A 12,390-nucleotide genomic window follows, 5' to 3' on the forward strand; every position below is an offset into this window, starting at 1 on the left:
GTTGGAAAAGCATTCCTCATGAAACTGGTTAAGAGAATGCCAAGAGTGTGCAAAGCTGTCATCAAGGCAAAGTGTGGCTCAAGGCAAAGGGTGGCTACTTTGAAGAATCTAAAATCTAAAATATATTTTTATTTGTTTAACACTTTTTTGGTTACTACATGATTCCATATGTGTTATTTCATAGTTTTGATGTCTTCACTATTATTCTACAATGTAGAAAATAGTAAAAATAAAGAAAAACTCTTGAATGAGTAGGTGTGTCCAAACATTTGACTGGTACTATATGTAAATGTAATATTTCAGTTATTTTTAATAAATTTGCAAACATTTCTACAAACCTGTTTTTACCCTGTCATTATGGGGTATTGTGTGTAGATTGATGAGGATAATTTAAAAAAAATATGTACATTTTAGAATAAGGCTGTAACGTAACAAAATGTGGAAAAAGTCAAGGGGTCTGAATACTCTCCTGAATGCACTGTATACATAATGTATAACCTAAAGGAGACATAGCATTCCCTTACAATCCTCTCTCTCTCTGTGTGTGTGTGTGTGTGTGTGTGTGTGTCAGGCTGTGCTACGTGAAGCTGAAGCTGTTGCTTATCGCCATCGAGAACAAGTCGGAGCTGGGAGAGAGCAGGTTTGTGTCTCTGTGTTTCTCTCTGTGTTGGACTCTGTCTAGGACCCTGAACCTAGGATGTTGTTCAAGATGTATCTGTAAATAGTTGTCTCTGTGTTGAACCATGATAATCACTAATGCCATTTATATTACTATTAACTTGCTAACTAGTACTACATTTCACTAACCATAAATTGCCAAATCCCACACACCCCACCCCAACACCATCAGCACTGTGAACAGTTTTTTTTACACTGACAACATTCAACTGAAAATAATGCATTTATAGTTTTTAGTACATAATGAAATCACGATAAATAGTCCAGACAAAGTAATGTCTAACCACCTTGTAATTATGGCATATTTTAAGCATGTCTTTTTTTACTTTTGCTCAGCGTTTTTGTTGCCTTCTTCTTCTTCTTCTTCTTCTTCTTCTTCTTCTTCTTCTTCTTCTTCTTCTTCTTCTTCTTCTTCTTCTTCTTCTTCTTCTTCTTCTTCTTCTTCTTCTTCTTCTTCTTCTTCTTCTTCTTCTTCTTCTTCTTCTTCTTCTTCTTCTTCTTCTTCTTCTTCTTCTTCTTCTTCTTCTTCTTCTTCTTCTTCTTCTTCTTGACATTGTATGCTTTTCTTTTGCCCATGACAGGTTTTCCTCCACTACATAGTGCCACCATTCTCAGTGTCATCTAAACTGCATATCTCTCTGATAGTAAAATTAAATGAATTCATAGATGCAGTCTGTGTAATAAGATCAGCTATTGAGATCCAATCTAAGTACCCCCAAGTTTACTAAAGTGATCTGAAGGTCTTCAACTTTTTCTCAGAGTGCTACAGCAAGTACTTTCATTTTCCCATCATAAGGTAGACAGACAGCAAATTGAGACGTACACTGAGCATACAAAACATTAGGAACACCTGCTCTTTCCATGACATAGACTGACCAGGGGAATCCAGGTAAAAGCTATGATCTCTTATTGATGTCACTTGTCAAATCCACTTCAATCAGAAGGGGAGGAGACCGGTTAAAGAAGGATTTAGACATGGATTGTGTATGTGTGCTATTCAGAGGGTGAATGGGCAAGACAAAAGTGCCTTTGAACGGGGTATGGTAGTAGGTGCCAGGCGCACCGGTTGGAGTGTGTCAAGAACTGCAACGCGGCTGGGTTTTTCACGGTCAATAGTTTCCCGTGTTTATCAAGAATGGTCCACCACTCAAAGGACATCCAGCCAACTTGACAGAACTGTGGGAAGCATTGGCGTCAACATGAGCCAGCATCCCTGTGGAATGCTTTCAACACCTTGTAGAGTCCATGATCCGACGAATTGAGGCTGTTATTTATTTTTTCTCAAAGTTTTTTAAATGATTATACAGATAACACAGACAGAACAGGTAGAGGGAAAAACACACACAGATCCCCTACCAGATCAAACCCACCCCAACCCCCCATGCTCCAACAGAGCCCCACCCCGAATTGAGTCTGTTCTGAGGGCAGAAGGTGTTCCTAGTGTTTTGTCCACTCACTGTATATTAGACTCATAATATAATTTTTCATCTCTCCTTTTATGTTAATAACAACTGTTTGATTTGAGGTTGTTTTCTTGTTGTTTGCAGAAGCCGAAAGCGGTATGCCCTCTTCCTTATCTTTCCCTACAAAGTTCCGCCCCACTCCACCACTTTAGAGCTGCTGACTTTGGGTTTAGTTTCCTAAGGATACTTTCCCAAACCCTATCTCAAAATGGGCCAATTTCTCACTCTATTTTCCATTGTCTTCCTTGTGCCTAATGCACTAACTTCTTTGCAGGCAGAGAGAGGATAGTTGAATTTGACTCGTTTGTTTCCTTGTTGATTTGTCTGTGATGTTGTTGACGTGCCCAGGCTAACACCCTCTCCTCCATTTCTACCTCCTGTTTTGAGTTTATTTCTGTCTCGCGTTGTCAGTCGTTCTGCTTAATTTCTCGCTCACTTCAGTTCTTTTTCAGTGTCTTCAGTCAGTCGTAACTGTGTGTGAATGTGGCCAGACTGATTATTATTTTATTTGTTTCAGTGTTATGTTCATCATCAAAACACTACTTCACAGTTCTATAGTTTTTATAGTTTTTGATAGTGTCATCTCACATATCAGTCAAGAGACACATTGTTGATATCTGAACCCCAGAAGGGTTTATTGATAAGATTATTGTTGATTTGTTGCACATTTTGGTAATATTATGGAATCGATGGATTGATTATATGTCATTGCAGCAAGCAGAGTTTGACACAAACTCAAGTTTTATTGATGATACCAACAGCATTTTGTTATGCCATGTCATATCTTAGTCAAGGCATGGAACCATTCACTTTGGATAAGTTAACATTTATCCAATGGAATTGTTCAATTTTAGTCCACGTTTCCCATGGGTGCTGCTAATCATCTTCAATCTGCATTTCATCCCTTTCTTACTGTTGTGTCCTGTGTGTGGATAATGTGTCCTGTGTGTGAGTACGTGTCCGCGTATGTGCACACGTACGTGTGTGTATGTATGCGTTTGTGTGTGTGTGCGTTCGCTCGTGTAGTGTGTGTCTCATTCACCATGTACCCCCATACCTGTGCGTCTCCGAGTAGATGTTATCAAGTGAGGTCACTTCCTGTCAGTTTGGTGTTTACGAAACAATCCAACTGCACAGAAGTTACTGCAACAGTCTTCATCTACGTACCTGTCTCTTACCTGTACTGCAGTGGCTATGCCTGGTCTGTTTTAGCAGTGTCCTACTCACACTGTTTGCTAACGGCATGCTATAACACTCTATCACATGGGATGTGTGATGCTTACCTTGTTGCTCACAATATGAGGTTTTGATCAGTTTGGGCCTCTATGCATAATTGGGAGAAAATTACATTTTGTTATGTTTCTTTGTTATTAGATCTGAAATTGGTAAACTATGTGAAATCTCAGATTTGGGCAGCAATGTGTTTTTTGTAGTGGCTTAGTTAGTTTATTTTGTATTGTCTCGAAACAGCATGTCAAACGTGTGCCTGTTTTCTACTCTGGGGGCCATTCAATCTGATATAAAGCTCAATAGTGCAACTTTAAACTTAAGTTTAGCAAAATATCCTGCTGTTTTGTTTTGCTGTCGCTATTGATTACAGCTTTATAACTGATCCAATCACCCCCTTATTGTTGAAATATGTTGTTTGTAGAGCCCAGAGGAAAGATTTTTATCATTTGCAAATTAGTCTGTAGTTTTCAGCTGCTCTCAGCTATTTTCTGAGCCTGCATGCACTTTCTACACATCTTGTTTGTATAGACAAGTGTTTTCAAATGTGTCAGTTTAGTACAACAAACTAAAAACGTATGTTAAGTATAAAGGCCAAGCAGTAAATTATTAGTTAAGTAAAGAGTTGGTCAAGTAAAATAAAGTATTAGTAAATAAAAGAGTGAATAAAGTACAACCAGGTATTAGTAAGTCATAGATGAGCATAAACATTCAGTAAAGTACAATAAAGTATTAGTAAACACAGGATTGGTAAATTAAATCCTTAGTAAATTATAATAAAGCCTTAGTAAAGTAAAGTGATTGAAAGTAAAGCCAAAGTAAAGTCAACAGAAAGTCAAGTATTGGTAAAGTAAAGTGTTCGTAAAAGTAAACTATTTGTAAAGTTAGTAAAGTATTAGTACAACCCTTTCGTCTGGGCTCGGAGGCCAGGGGTGTTGTCCCCTGACTGTCGGTCTGTGTGTTCCGTTTGTCAGTCTCTCAGTCTGCACTCCCATCATTGATGATTCCTACCCACAGGCAACCATTAATGAGCTGGGCGTGTGTGTGTCGTCCACTCTCGTCTCAGTCTAATTCAGGGGGAATGATACAGCCTGTCTGTACAGGCACCCTACACACCTAAACACCATTCAAATCTTCAATATCTTCTTTACTGTAGACATATGTTTGAGGATACAGTAAGGATCTGTGGGGTTAGAGGGTTAGGGGTTAGAGAGAATTTTGAATATTAATATTACTTATCTATTAGATAACATTAGATGGACATTTTCCCTCAGCTACTTGGTTATTAAATAATTATCCCTAATTAATCAAAATGGACATGGATAATGTTAAGAGAAATTGCATCTCACATTTCTTAGCTGAAATACACTAAAGCAGTACTGTAGCAATACTATTTTACTATAGCAATACTAGGTTACTATAGCAAAACTAAATTACTATAGCAAAACTAAGTTACTATAGCAATACTAGGTTACTATAGCAATACTAGGTTACTATAGCAAAACTAAATTACTATAGCAATACTAGGTTACTATAGCAAAACTAAATTACTATAGCAAAACTAAGTTACTATAGCAATACTAGGTTACTATAGCAAAACTAAATTACTATAGCAAAACTAAGTTACTATAGCAATACTAGGTTACTATAGCAATACTAGGTTACTATAGCAATACTATACTAGTTTACTATAGCAATACTAGTTTACTGTAGCAATACTAGTTTACTATAGCAATACTATACTAGGTTACTATAGCAATACTAGGTTACTATAGCAATATTGGGTTAATATAGCAATGCTAGGTCAATATAGCAATACTAGGTTACTATAGCAATACTATAATACACTATATAACAACACTTAAGCCTATAGCAGATACTTCCTATTCCTCTGTAGTGTTAGTCCGAGGGCTGTTAATTCCCTAGCATTCCACTATCCATTACTAACCCAGGTAACATTATCTAACTGTAGTTTAACATTCTACTGTCCAGTAATAACCCAGGTAACAGTATCTAACTGTAGAGTAACATTCCACTGTCCAGTAATAACCCAGGTAACATTATCTAACTGTAGAGTAACATTCCACTGTCCAGTAATAACCCAGGTAACAGTATCTAACTGTAGAGTAACATTCCACTGTCCAGTAATAACCCAGGTAACAGTATCTAACTGTAGAGTAACATTCCACTGTCCAGTAATAACCCAGGTAACATTATCTAACTGTAGAGTAACATTCCACTGTCCAGTAATAACCCAGGTAACAGTATCTAACAGTAGAGTAACATTCCACTGTCCAGTAATAACCCAGGTAACAGTATCTAACTGTAGAGTAACATTCCACTGTCCAGTAATAACCCAGGTAACAGTATCTAACTGTAGAGTAACATTCCACTGTCCAGTAATAACCCAGGTAACATTATCTAACTGTAGAGTAACATTCCACTGTCCAGTAATAACCCAGGTAACAGTATCTAACTGTAGAGTAACATTCCACTGTCCAGTAATAACCCAGGTAACAGTATCTAACTGTAGAGTAACATTCCACTGTCCAGTAATAACCCATGTAACATTATCTAACTGTAGAGTAACATTCCACTGTCCAGTAATAACCCAGGTAACATTATCTAACTGTAGAGTAACATTCCACTGTCCAGTAATAACCCAGGTAACAGTATCTAACTGTAGAGTAACATTCCACTGTCCATTACTAACCCAGGTAACAGTATCTAACAGTAGAGTAACATTCCACTGTCCAGTAATAACCCAGGTAACAGTATCTAACTGTAGAGTAACATTCCACTGTCCAGTAATAACCCAGGTAACAGTATCTAACTGTAGAGTAACATTCCACTGTCCAGTAATAACCCAGGTAACATTATCTAACTGTAGAGTAACATTCCACTGTCCAGTAATAACCCAGGTAACAGTATCTAACTGTAGAGTAACATTCCACTGTCCAGTAATAACCCATGTAACATTATCTAACTGTAGAGTAACATTCCACTGTCCAGTAATAACCCAGGTAACATATTCTAACTGTAGAGTAACATTCCACTGTCCAGTAATAACCCAGGTAACATTATCTAACTGTAGAGTAACATTCCACTGTCCAGTAATAACCCAGGTAACAGTATCTAACTGTAGAGTAACATTCCACTGTCCAGTAATAACCCAGGTAACAGTATCTAACTGTAGTGTAACATTCCACTGTCCAGTAATAACCCAGGTAACAGTATCTAACTGTAGAGTAACATTCCACTGTCCAGTAATAACCCAGGTAACAGTATCTAACTGTAGAGTAACATTCCACTGTCCAGTAATAACCCAGGTAACAGTATCTAACTGTAGAGTAACATTCCACTGTCCATTACTAACCCAGGTAACAGTATCTAACAGTAGAGTAACATTCCACTGTCCAGTAATAACCCAGGTAACAGTATCTAACTGTAGAGTAACATTCCACTGTCCAGTAATAACCCAGGTAACAGTATCTAACTGTAGAGTAACATTCCACTGTCCAGTAATAACCCAGGTAACATTATCTAACTGTAGAGTAACATTCCACTGTCCAGTAATAACCCAGGTAACAGTATCTAACTGTAGAGTAACATTCCACTGTCCAGTAATAACCCATGTAACATTATCTAACTGTAGAGTAACATTCCACTGTCCAGTAATAACCCAGGTAACATATTCTAACTGTAGAGTAACATTCCACTGTCCAGTAATAACCCAGGTAACATTATCTAACTGTAGAGTAACATTCCACTGTCCAGTAATAACCCAGGTAACAGTATCTAACTGTAGAGTAACATTCCACTGTCCAGTAATAACCCAGGTAACAGTATCTAACTGTAGTGTAACATTCCACTGTCCAGTAATAACCCAGGTAACAGTATCTAACTGTAGAGTAACATTCCACTGTCCAGTAATAACCCAGGTAACAGTATCTAACTGTAGAGTAACATTCCACTGTCCAGTAATAACCCAGGTAACAGTATCTAACTGTAGAGTAACATTCCACTGTCCAGTAATAACCCAGGTAACAGTATCTAACTGTAGAGTAACATTCCACTGTCCAGTAATAACCCAGGTAACATTATCTAACTGTAGAGTAACATTCCACTGTCCAGTAATAACCCAGGTAACAGTATCTAACTGTAGAGTAACATTCCACTGTCCAGTAATAACCCAGGTAACAGTATCTAACTGTAGAGTAACATTCCACTGTCCATTACTAACCCAGGTAACATTATCTAACTGTAGTTTAACATTCCACTGTCCATTACTAACCCAGGTAACAGTATCTAACTGTAGAGTAACATTCCACTGTCCAGTAATAACCCAGGTAACATTATCTAACTGTAGAGTAACATTCCACTGTCCATTACTAACCCAGGTAACAGTATCTACCTGTAGAGTAACATTCCACTGTCCAGTAATAGCCCAGGTAACATTATCTAACTGTAGAGTAACATTCCACTGTCCATTACTAACCCAGGTAACAGTATCTACCTGTAGAGTAACATTCCACTGTCCAGTAATAACCCAGGTAACATTATCTAACTGTAGTTTAACATTCCACTGTCCATTACTAACCCAGGTAACATTATCTAACTGTAGTTTAACATTCCACTGTCCATTACTAACCCAGGTAACAGTATCTAACTGTAGTGTAACATTCCACTGTCCAGTAATAACCCAGGTAACAGTATCTAACTGTAGAGTAACATTCCACTGTCCAGTAATAACCCAGGTAACAGTATCTAACTGTAGAGTAACATTCCACTGTCCAGTAATAACCCAGGTAACATTATCTAACTGTAGAGTAACATTCCACTGTCCATTACTAACCCAAGTAACATTATCTAACTGTAGAGTAACATTCCACTGTCCAGTAATAACCCAGGTAACAGTATTTAACTGTAGAGTAACATTCCACTGTCCATTGCTAACCCAGGCAACATTATCTAACTGTAGAGTAACATTCCACTGTCCAGTAATAACCCAGGTAACATTATCTAACTGTAGAGTAACATTCCACTGTCCAGTAATAACCCAGGTAACAGTATCTAACTGTAGTGTACTGTAGTCCAATAGCTGATTGTCTCTGACTGCTGAGACTGAAACCACTCCATAACAACAACAATTTTAATTATTTCTGACCCACCTTCATCCCTCCTACCCCCGCACATACACCCACTCCAGAACCATGGTGAAAAAGAAAATAATTAAAATTGACCAACCAACTCATGCTGTTGTGCATTCTGTCAATCTGTGTGATTAGCCTCAGAGAAGGTGGCTAAACATGGAAACAAGGTGTTTTTCCACACAATAACACGTTAATAACCACCTCCATACGGTGACCTACTAGCCTAGCCTGTAGAGCATTTACAATACTTACATTATAACTGCTCTCCAAACAAAACAACTGGAGACTGCAGAAGCTGTGATTTCATTGACCAATCCGATCAGGCCGCTCTAGCTCGCTAGTTGTAGTACTGTAGCTCCAGCCAGAGGGTTGGTGATGTGTGTGTACCATTCCTCTTGATTAGCGCGTGAGTGTGACTCTTAACGGCCGTAATGGCTTCTAAAGAGTGTGATGTCATCTATCTCCCATTACTCAGCATCCTCATCAACCCGGGGAACCATGTAAAGATGCAGGAAGGAACTCTGGGGTTCTTCATTGCCAGCGACGCCAAAGAAGTAAAGAGGTAATAGTTATCATCCCACCATCTTGGGAAAAGACAGAAAAACGCCACAGGGAAAGTCTCAGTTTAAAGCCTTGCCTGGATTTTCTATTTTAATTCTCTTGGTGGCTAAAAGGGTCAACATACAAAGCGATTAGACATTAAACTTCTAGAGATATCTTGTTAAAAATAAAGGTTTCATTGGTAAAAAATAAAAGCCAGCTGGTAAAAGCCAACTCACAGGTCAACCCGGTGAAATGGGTCAAACTCACTAGGTGAGTTGCAAACAGAGATGATAAATGTCTATGCTGCTGTTTTCCCCCCTCAGAGCATTTTTCTACTGCAAAGCTTGTCACGATGACATCACAGACCCCAAACGGATCAAAAAGTGTGGCTGCAAACGACGTGAGTACACCTACGCCCCGCCCACAACACCCACAACACCCACACTCACCCCTCTCATGACCCACCACTCCTTCCATCCCCAACCCCTCCCCCACCTCCCACTGTCGTTGAAGTAGGATTAGGATGTGCTGTAATATGAATGATGTCATATCTCTCACTGTTTCTCGTAGGAATATCCTTTTACAGTGATAACTATATATTTTGCTATTATACCCTTTGAAATGGAAATTGCCCTAGTGGTGACCTTTAGTCCCATTTGAGAGTGTAATAACTGTGATCACAACTCCCAAACCTTCATTGTGGTATAATCAAAAATCAACGTGTGATGATATACTTTTTTCAATCCAAAAGAAGTACTGGCAACATTCTGCACATTTTGTTTGATTAATTAATTTAATGACTGAAATATGTAACCTTATCATGTCATGTATCATAATGACGAAACTAGCTAGAAAGGTGGACTGAAGTCTGGAGGAACAAAGAGACAAAGAGAGTGGGATAGTTCTATGTTAGTGTGCTAATGATGGAGTGAGTTTGAATGTCAGGGAGACGGAGAGGTAGAGCAGAAGACGGAGGTTGTCAGGTCACCATAGCGACTCTGTGACATGGGTAGAGGTAATGACCTCAGTCAGGTGGAAGAATAAATTAACCAATGGCTTTCCTCTGCTCAGGGTTCATGGGTCAGACAACCACATACCCTATTGGTCCAACCATACAGAATCAGAGCACTGTATTGGTCCAGGCATACTACTATAAACTTCTGCCAGCGGTGGATGACTTGGAATATGACCCTTTTCCTCTACTGGTACTGTTGATCAGACTGGGAATTAGAGAATGTTTACCAGGGTTGGGCGCAATTCCTTTTCAATTCAGGAAGTAAACTCATTGAGGAAAATAATATACAGTAAGTTGTATTTTCAGTCTACTTCCTGAATAGCCTGAATTAAAAACATTAAGGGCCTTATTACTACCTGACCTACATGGGGACTTGTCCCAACGTTAAATAATTCCGCCTCCTGCAGTCACCATACATCTAGAAAGGGCAGCGACAATTACAGTAAGCAGCCTACGCCCAAACAAACACACGATCTCCACCGTGTTTTCCCTTTGTCTGTGTCATCTCAATTATTCCGACTAAAGGCCTGGTAGTCTGTCAGGTAGAGAGAACCAGAGACCTGTATTGTCTGATTAACACTATAGGGCCAAACTGAGGAAAGGCAAGCTGAGCTGTACTGGGCTGGCCTGGTTACACATCCACCACAGTTTCTGGAATGGACAATATGAAAATAAATATCTGAGCCAGCACTTTACAGGTTTGGGTCGGCCCTATAGTGTGAATCAGGCATTGGTCCACTAGATTTACTGTACCTGAAACGAGACAGTTCTATTCTAGATTATTTTAGTTTCTGTTTCTCCGTCTGATTTAATATTTTATTACCAACAGGAGGGCCCCATTTAGAGAGATGACAGTTCCATTACTAGAATGAACGTTTGTCTTCTGTTAGTTTTGTTTTGTTTCTGTTGTTGTTATTGTTGTTTATTTTGTCCAAGTTTTTATGACCATTGACATGTTCTTGACGTTATTTCCTTCCCCTGCTGCCGGTGGGAAACATCACTACTTTATTTAACCACTGTCTGGTAGTGATTTACTGTGAGTAAAAAAACACGGGTTCCCTCCTACCCAGAGTGCAGTGCGATTGTCTCTTCTCTTTCTCAGCCAACAGTATTCTATGTTGCATGTTACCGGTATAGCATTTGCATCCTTCTCCCCGCCGCTCATCTTTACACTGTCCTCAGACCTGACCAGACCTGACCAGACCTGATTGTCTAGTCTGTCTCCTCATAGGCCCATAGTCTAGCCCGGCCTCTGACTCCTTTCAGATGACAGAGTGGAGTGTGGTTTTATAATAGGAGAAGTGCAAGAACTCTGTTCGACTCATTTAAAAAAGCTAAGTCATTTTTGGCTCAAAATCTGTATCAGAAACCCAATCCAAGCCTTGTGTCTTCAGCTCTCCGTAAGTCCTCCTTACCCCCTCTCTCTAATGTCACGCTCTGAGAAAGTTGAAAAATGAATGTGGTGACAATCTGAAATGTCAAACACAGATTGATATTGGTAATGCTAGTCATGGATTAAAGAGAGCCAAGACATCAGGGGGGAGACAGAAAAAATAAACCTCCAACCATTTAGATTCAAATTCATCTTCTCACTGTCAGAGGCTTTTTTGTACACTGCTGTATTTTCAGAAAAGCGTCAAATGTTCTTGTGGGAATTTCTGGAAATGATTCAGTTAGCGAGCAATGTCGCCAAAACACAATCAAAACAATCTGGTTGTACCCCCCTCACCCTCCACCCCCCTCGCTGTTTCTAGCGCCCCCAGTGCTTCTAGCCCCCCTCCCCGCCCCACAGTGCTCTGGTACTCTACCCAGCTCTAATCGTACCACTACCCAGAGTTCATCAGTGCATTTAGAATTGAAATATTGTCGCCCCCAGCCCCACTGCATTTCAATTCTAGATGGTCATCAGGCCCTTTTTCACTCGCTGTCCTCAGTGTCCTGAGTGAAAGAAATCTGCTTTACTAGACAGTGCTTTAAATGTACTGCAGGCGTAATTGCTGTACTGCTAGTTGGCCACTAGATGGCCATGTGCCACAGTCCTGAATGTAGCCTATCGAAGGAAACTGACACTGAGGTCCTCAGAAACCTATTCAGCAAGAATATGATGAGCAACAAGACATAGAATTACTAGAATCGTTTAAAAAAAAGCCCCTTAGGGCTCCCAAGTGGCGCAGCGGTCTAAGGCACTGCATCTCAGTGCTTGAGGCGTCACTACAGACCCCCTGGTTCGATTCCAGGCTGTATCACAACTGGCCGTGATTGGGAGTCCCATAGGGCGGCGCACAATTGGCCCAGCGTCGTCCGGGTTTGG

General features: G+C 39.7%; 1 protein-coding gene across 1 annotated transcript in view; it reads left to right on the top strand.

Moving 5' to 3' along the window:
- LOC311110501 (calcium-activated potassium channel subunit alpha-1a-like) overlaps positions 1 to 12,390 on the top strand; it is a gene marked incomplete at its 5' end in the record, with an annotated part of 307,325 nt that overhangs the window by 235,156 nt on the left and 59,779 nt on the right. The window contains 3 exons of the mRNA XM_084153022.1: positions 572 to 652; positions 8,997 to 9,083; positions 9,388 to 9,464. Of these exons, the coding sequence (XP_084009148.1) occupies positions 572 to 652; positions 8,997 to 9,083; positions 9,388 to 9,464 (245 nt within the window). The remainder of the gene's footprint in view (positions 1 to 571; positions 653 to 8,996; positions 9,084 to 9,387; positions 9,465 to 12,390) is intronic.

The sequence above is a fragment of the Coregonus lavaretus genome (genome assembly GCF_964263955.1).
Source record: "Coregonus lavaretus genome assembly, chromosome: 36".
Classification (NCBI taxonomy): Eukaryota; Metazoa; Chordata; class Actinopteri; order Salmoniformes; family Salmonidae; genus Coregonus; species Coregonus lavaretus.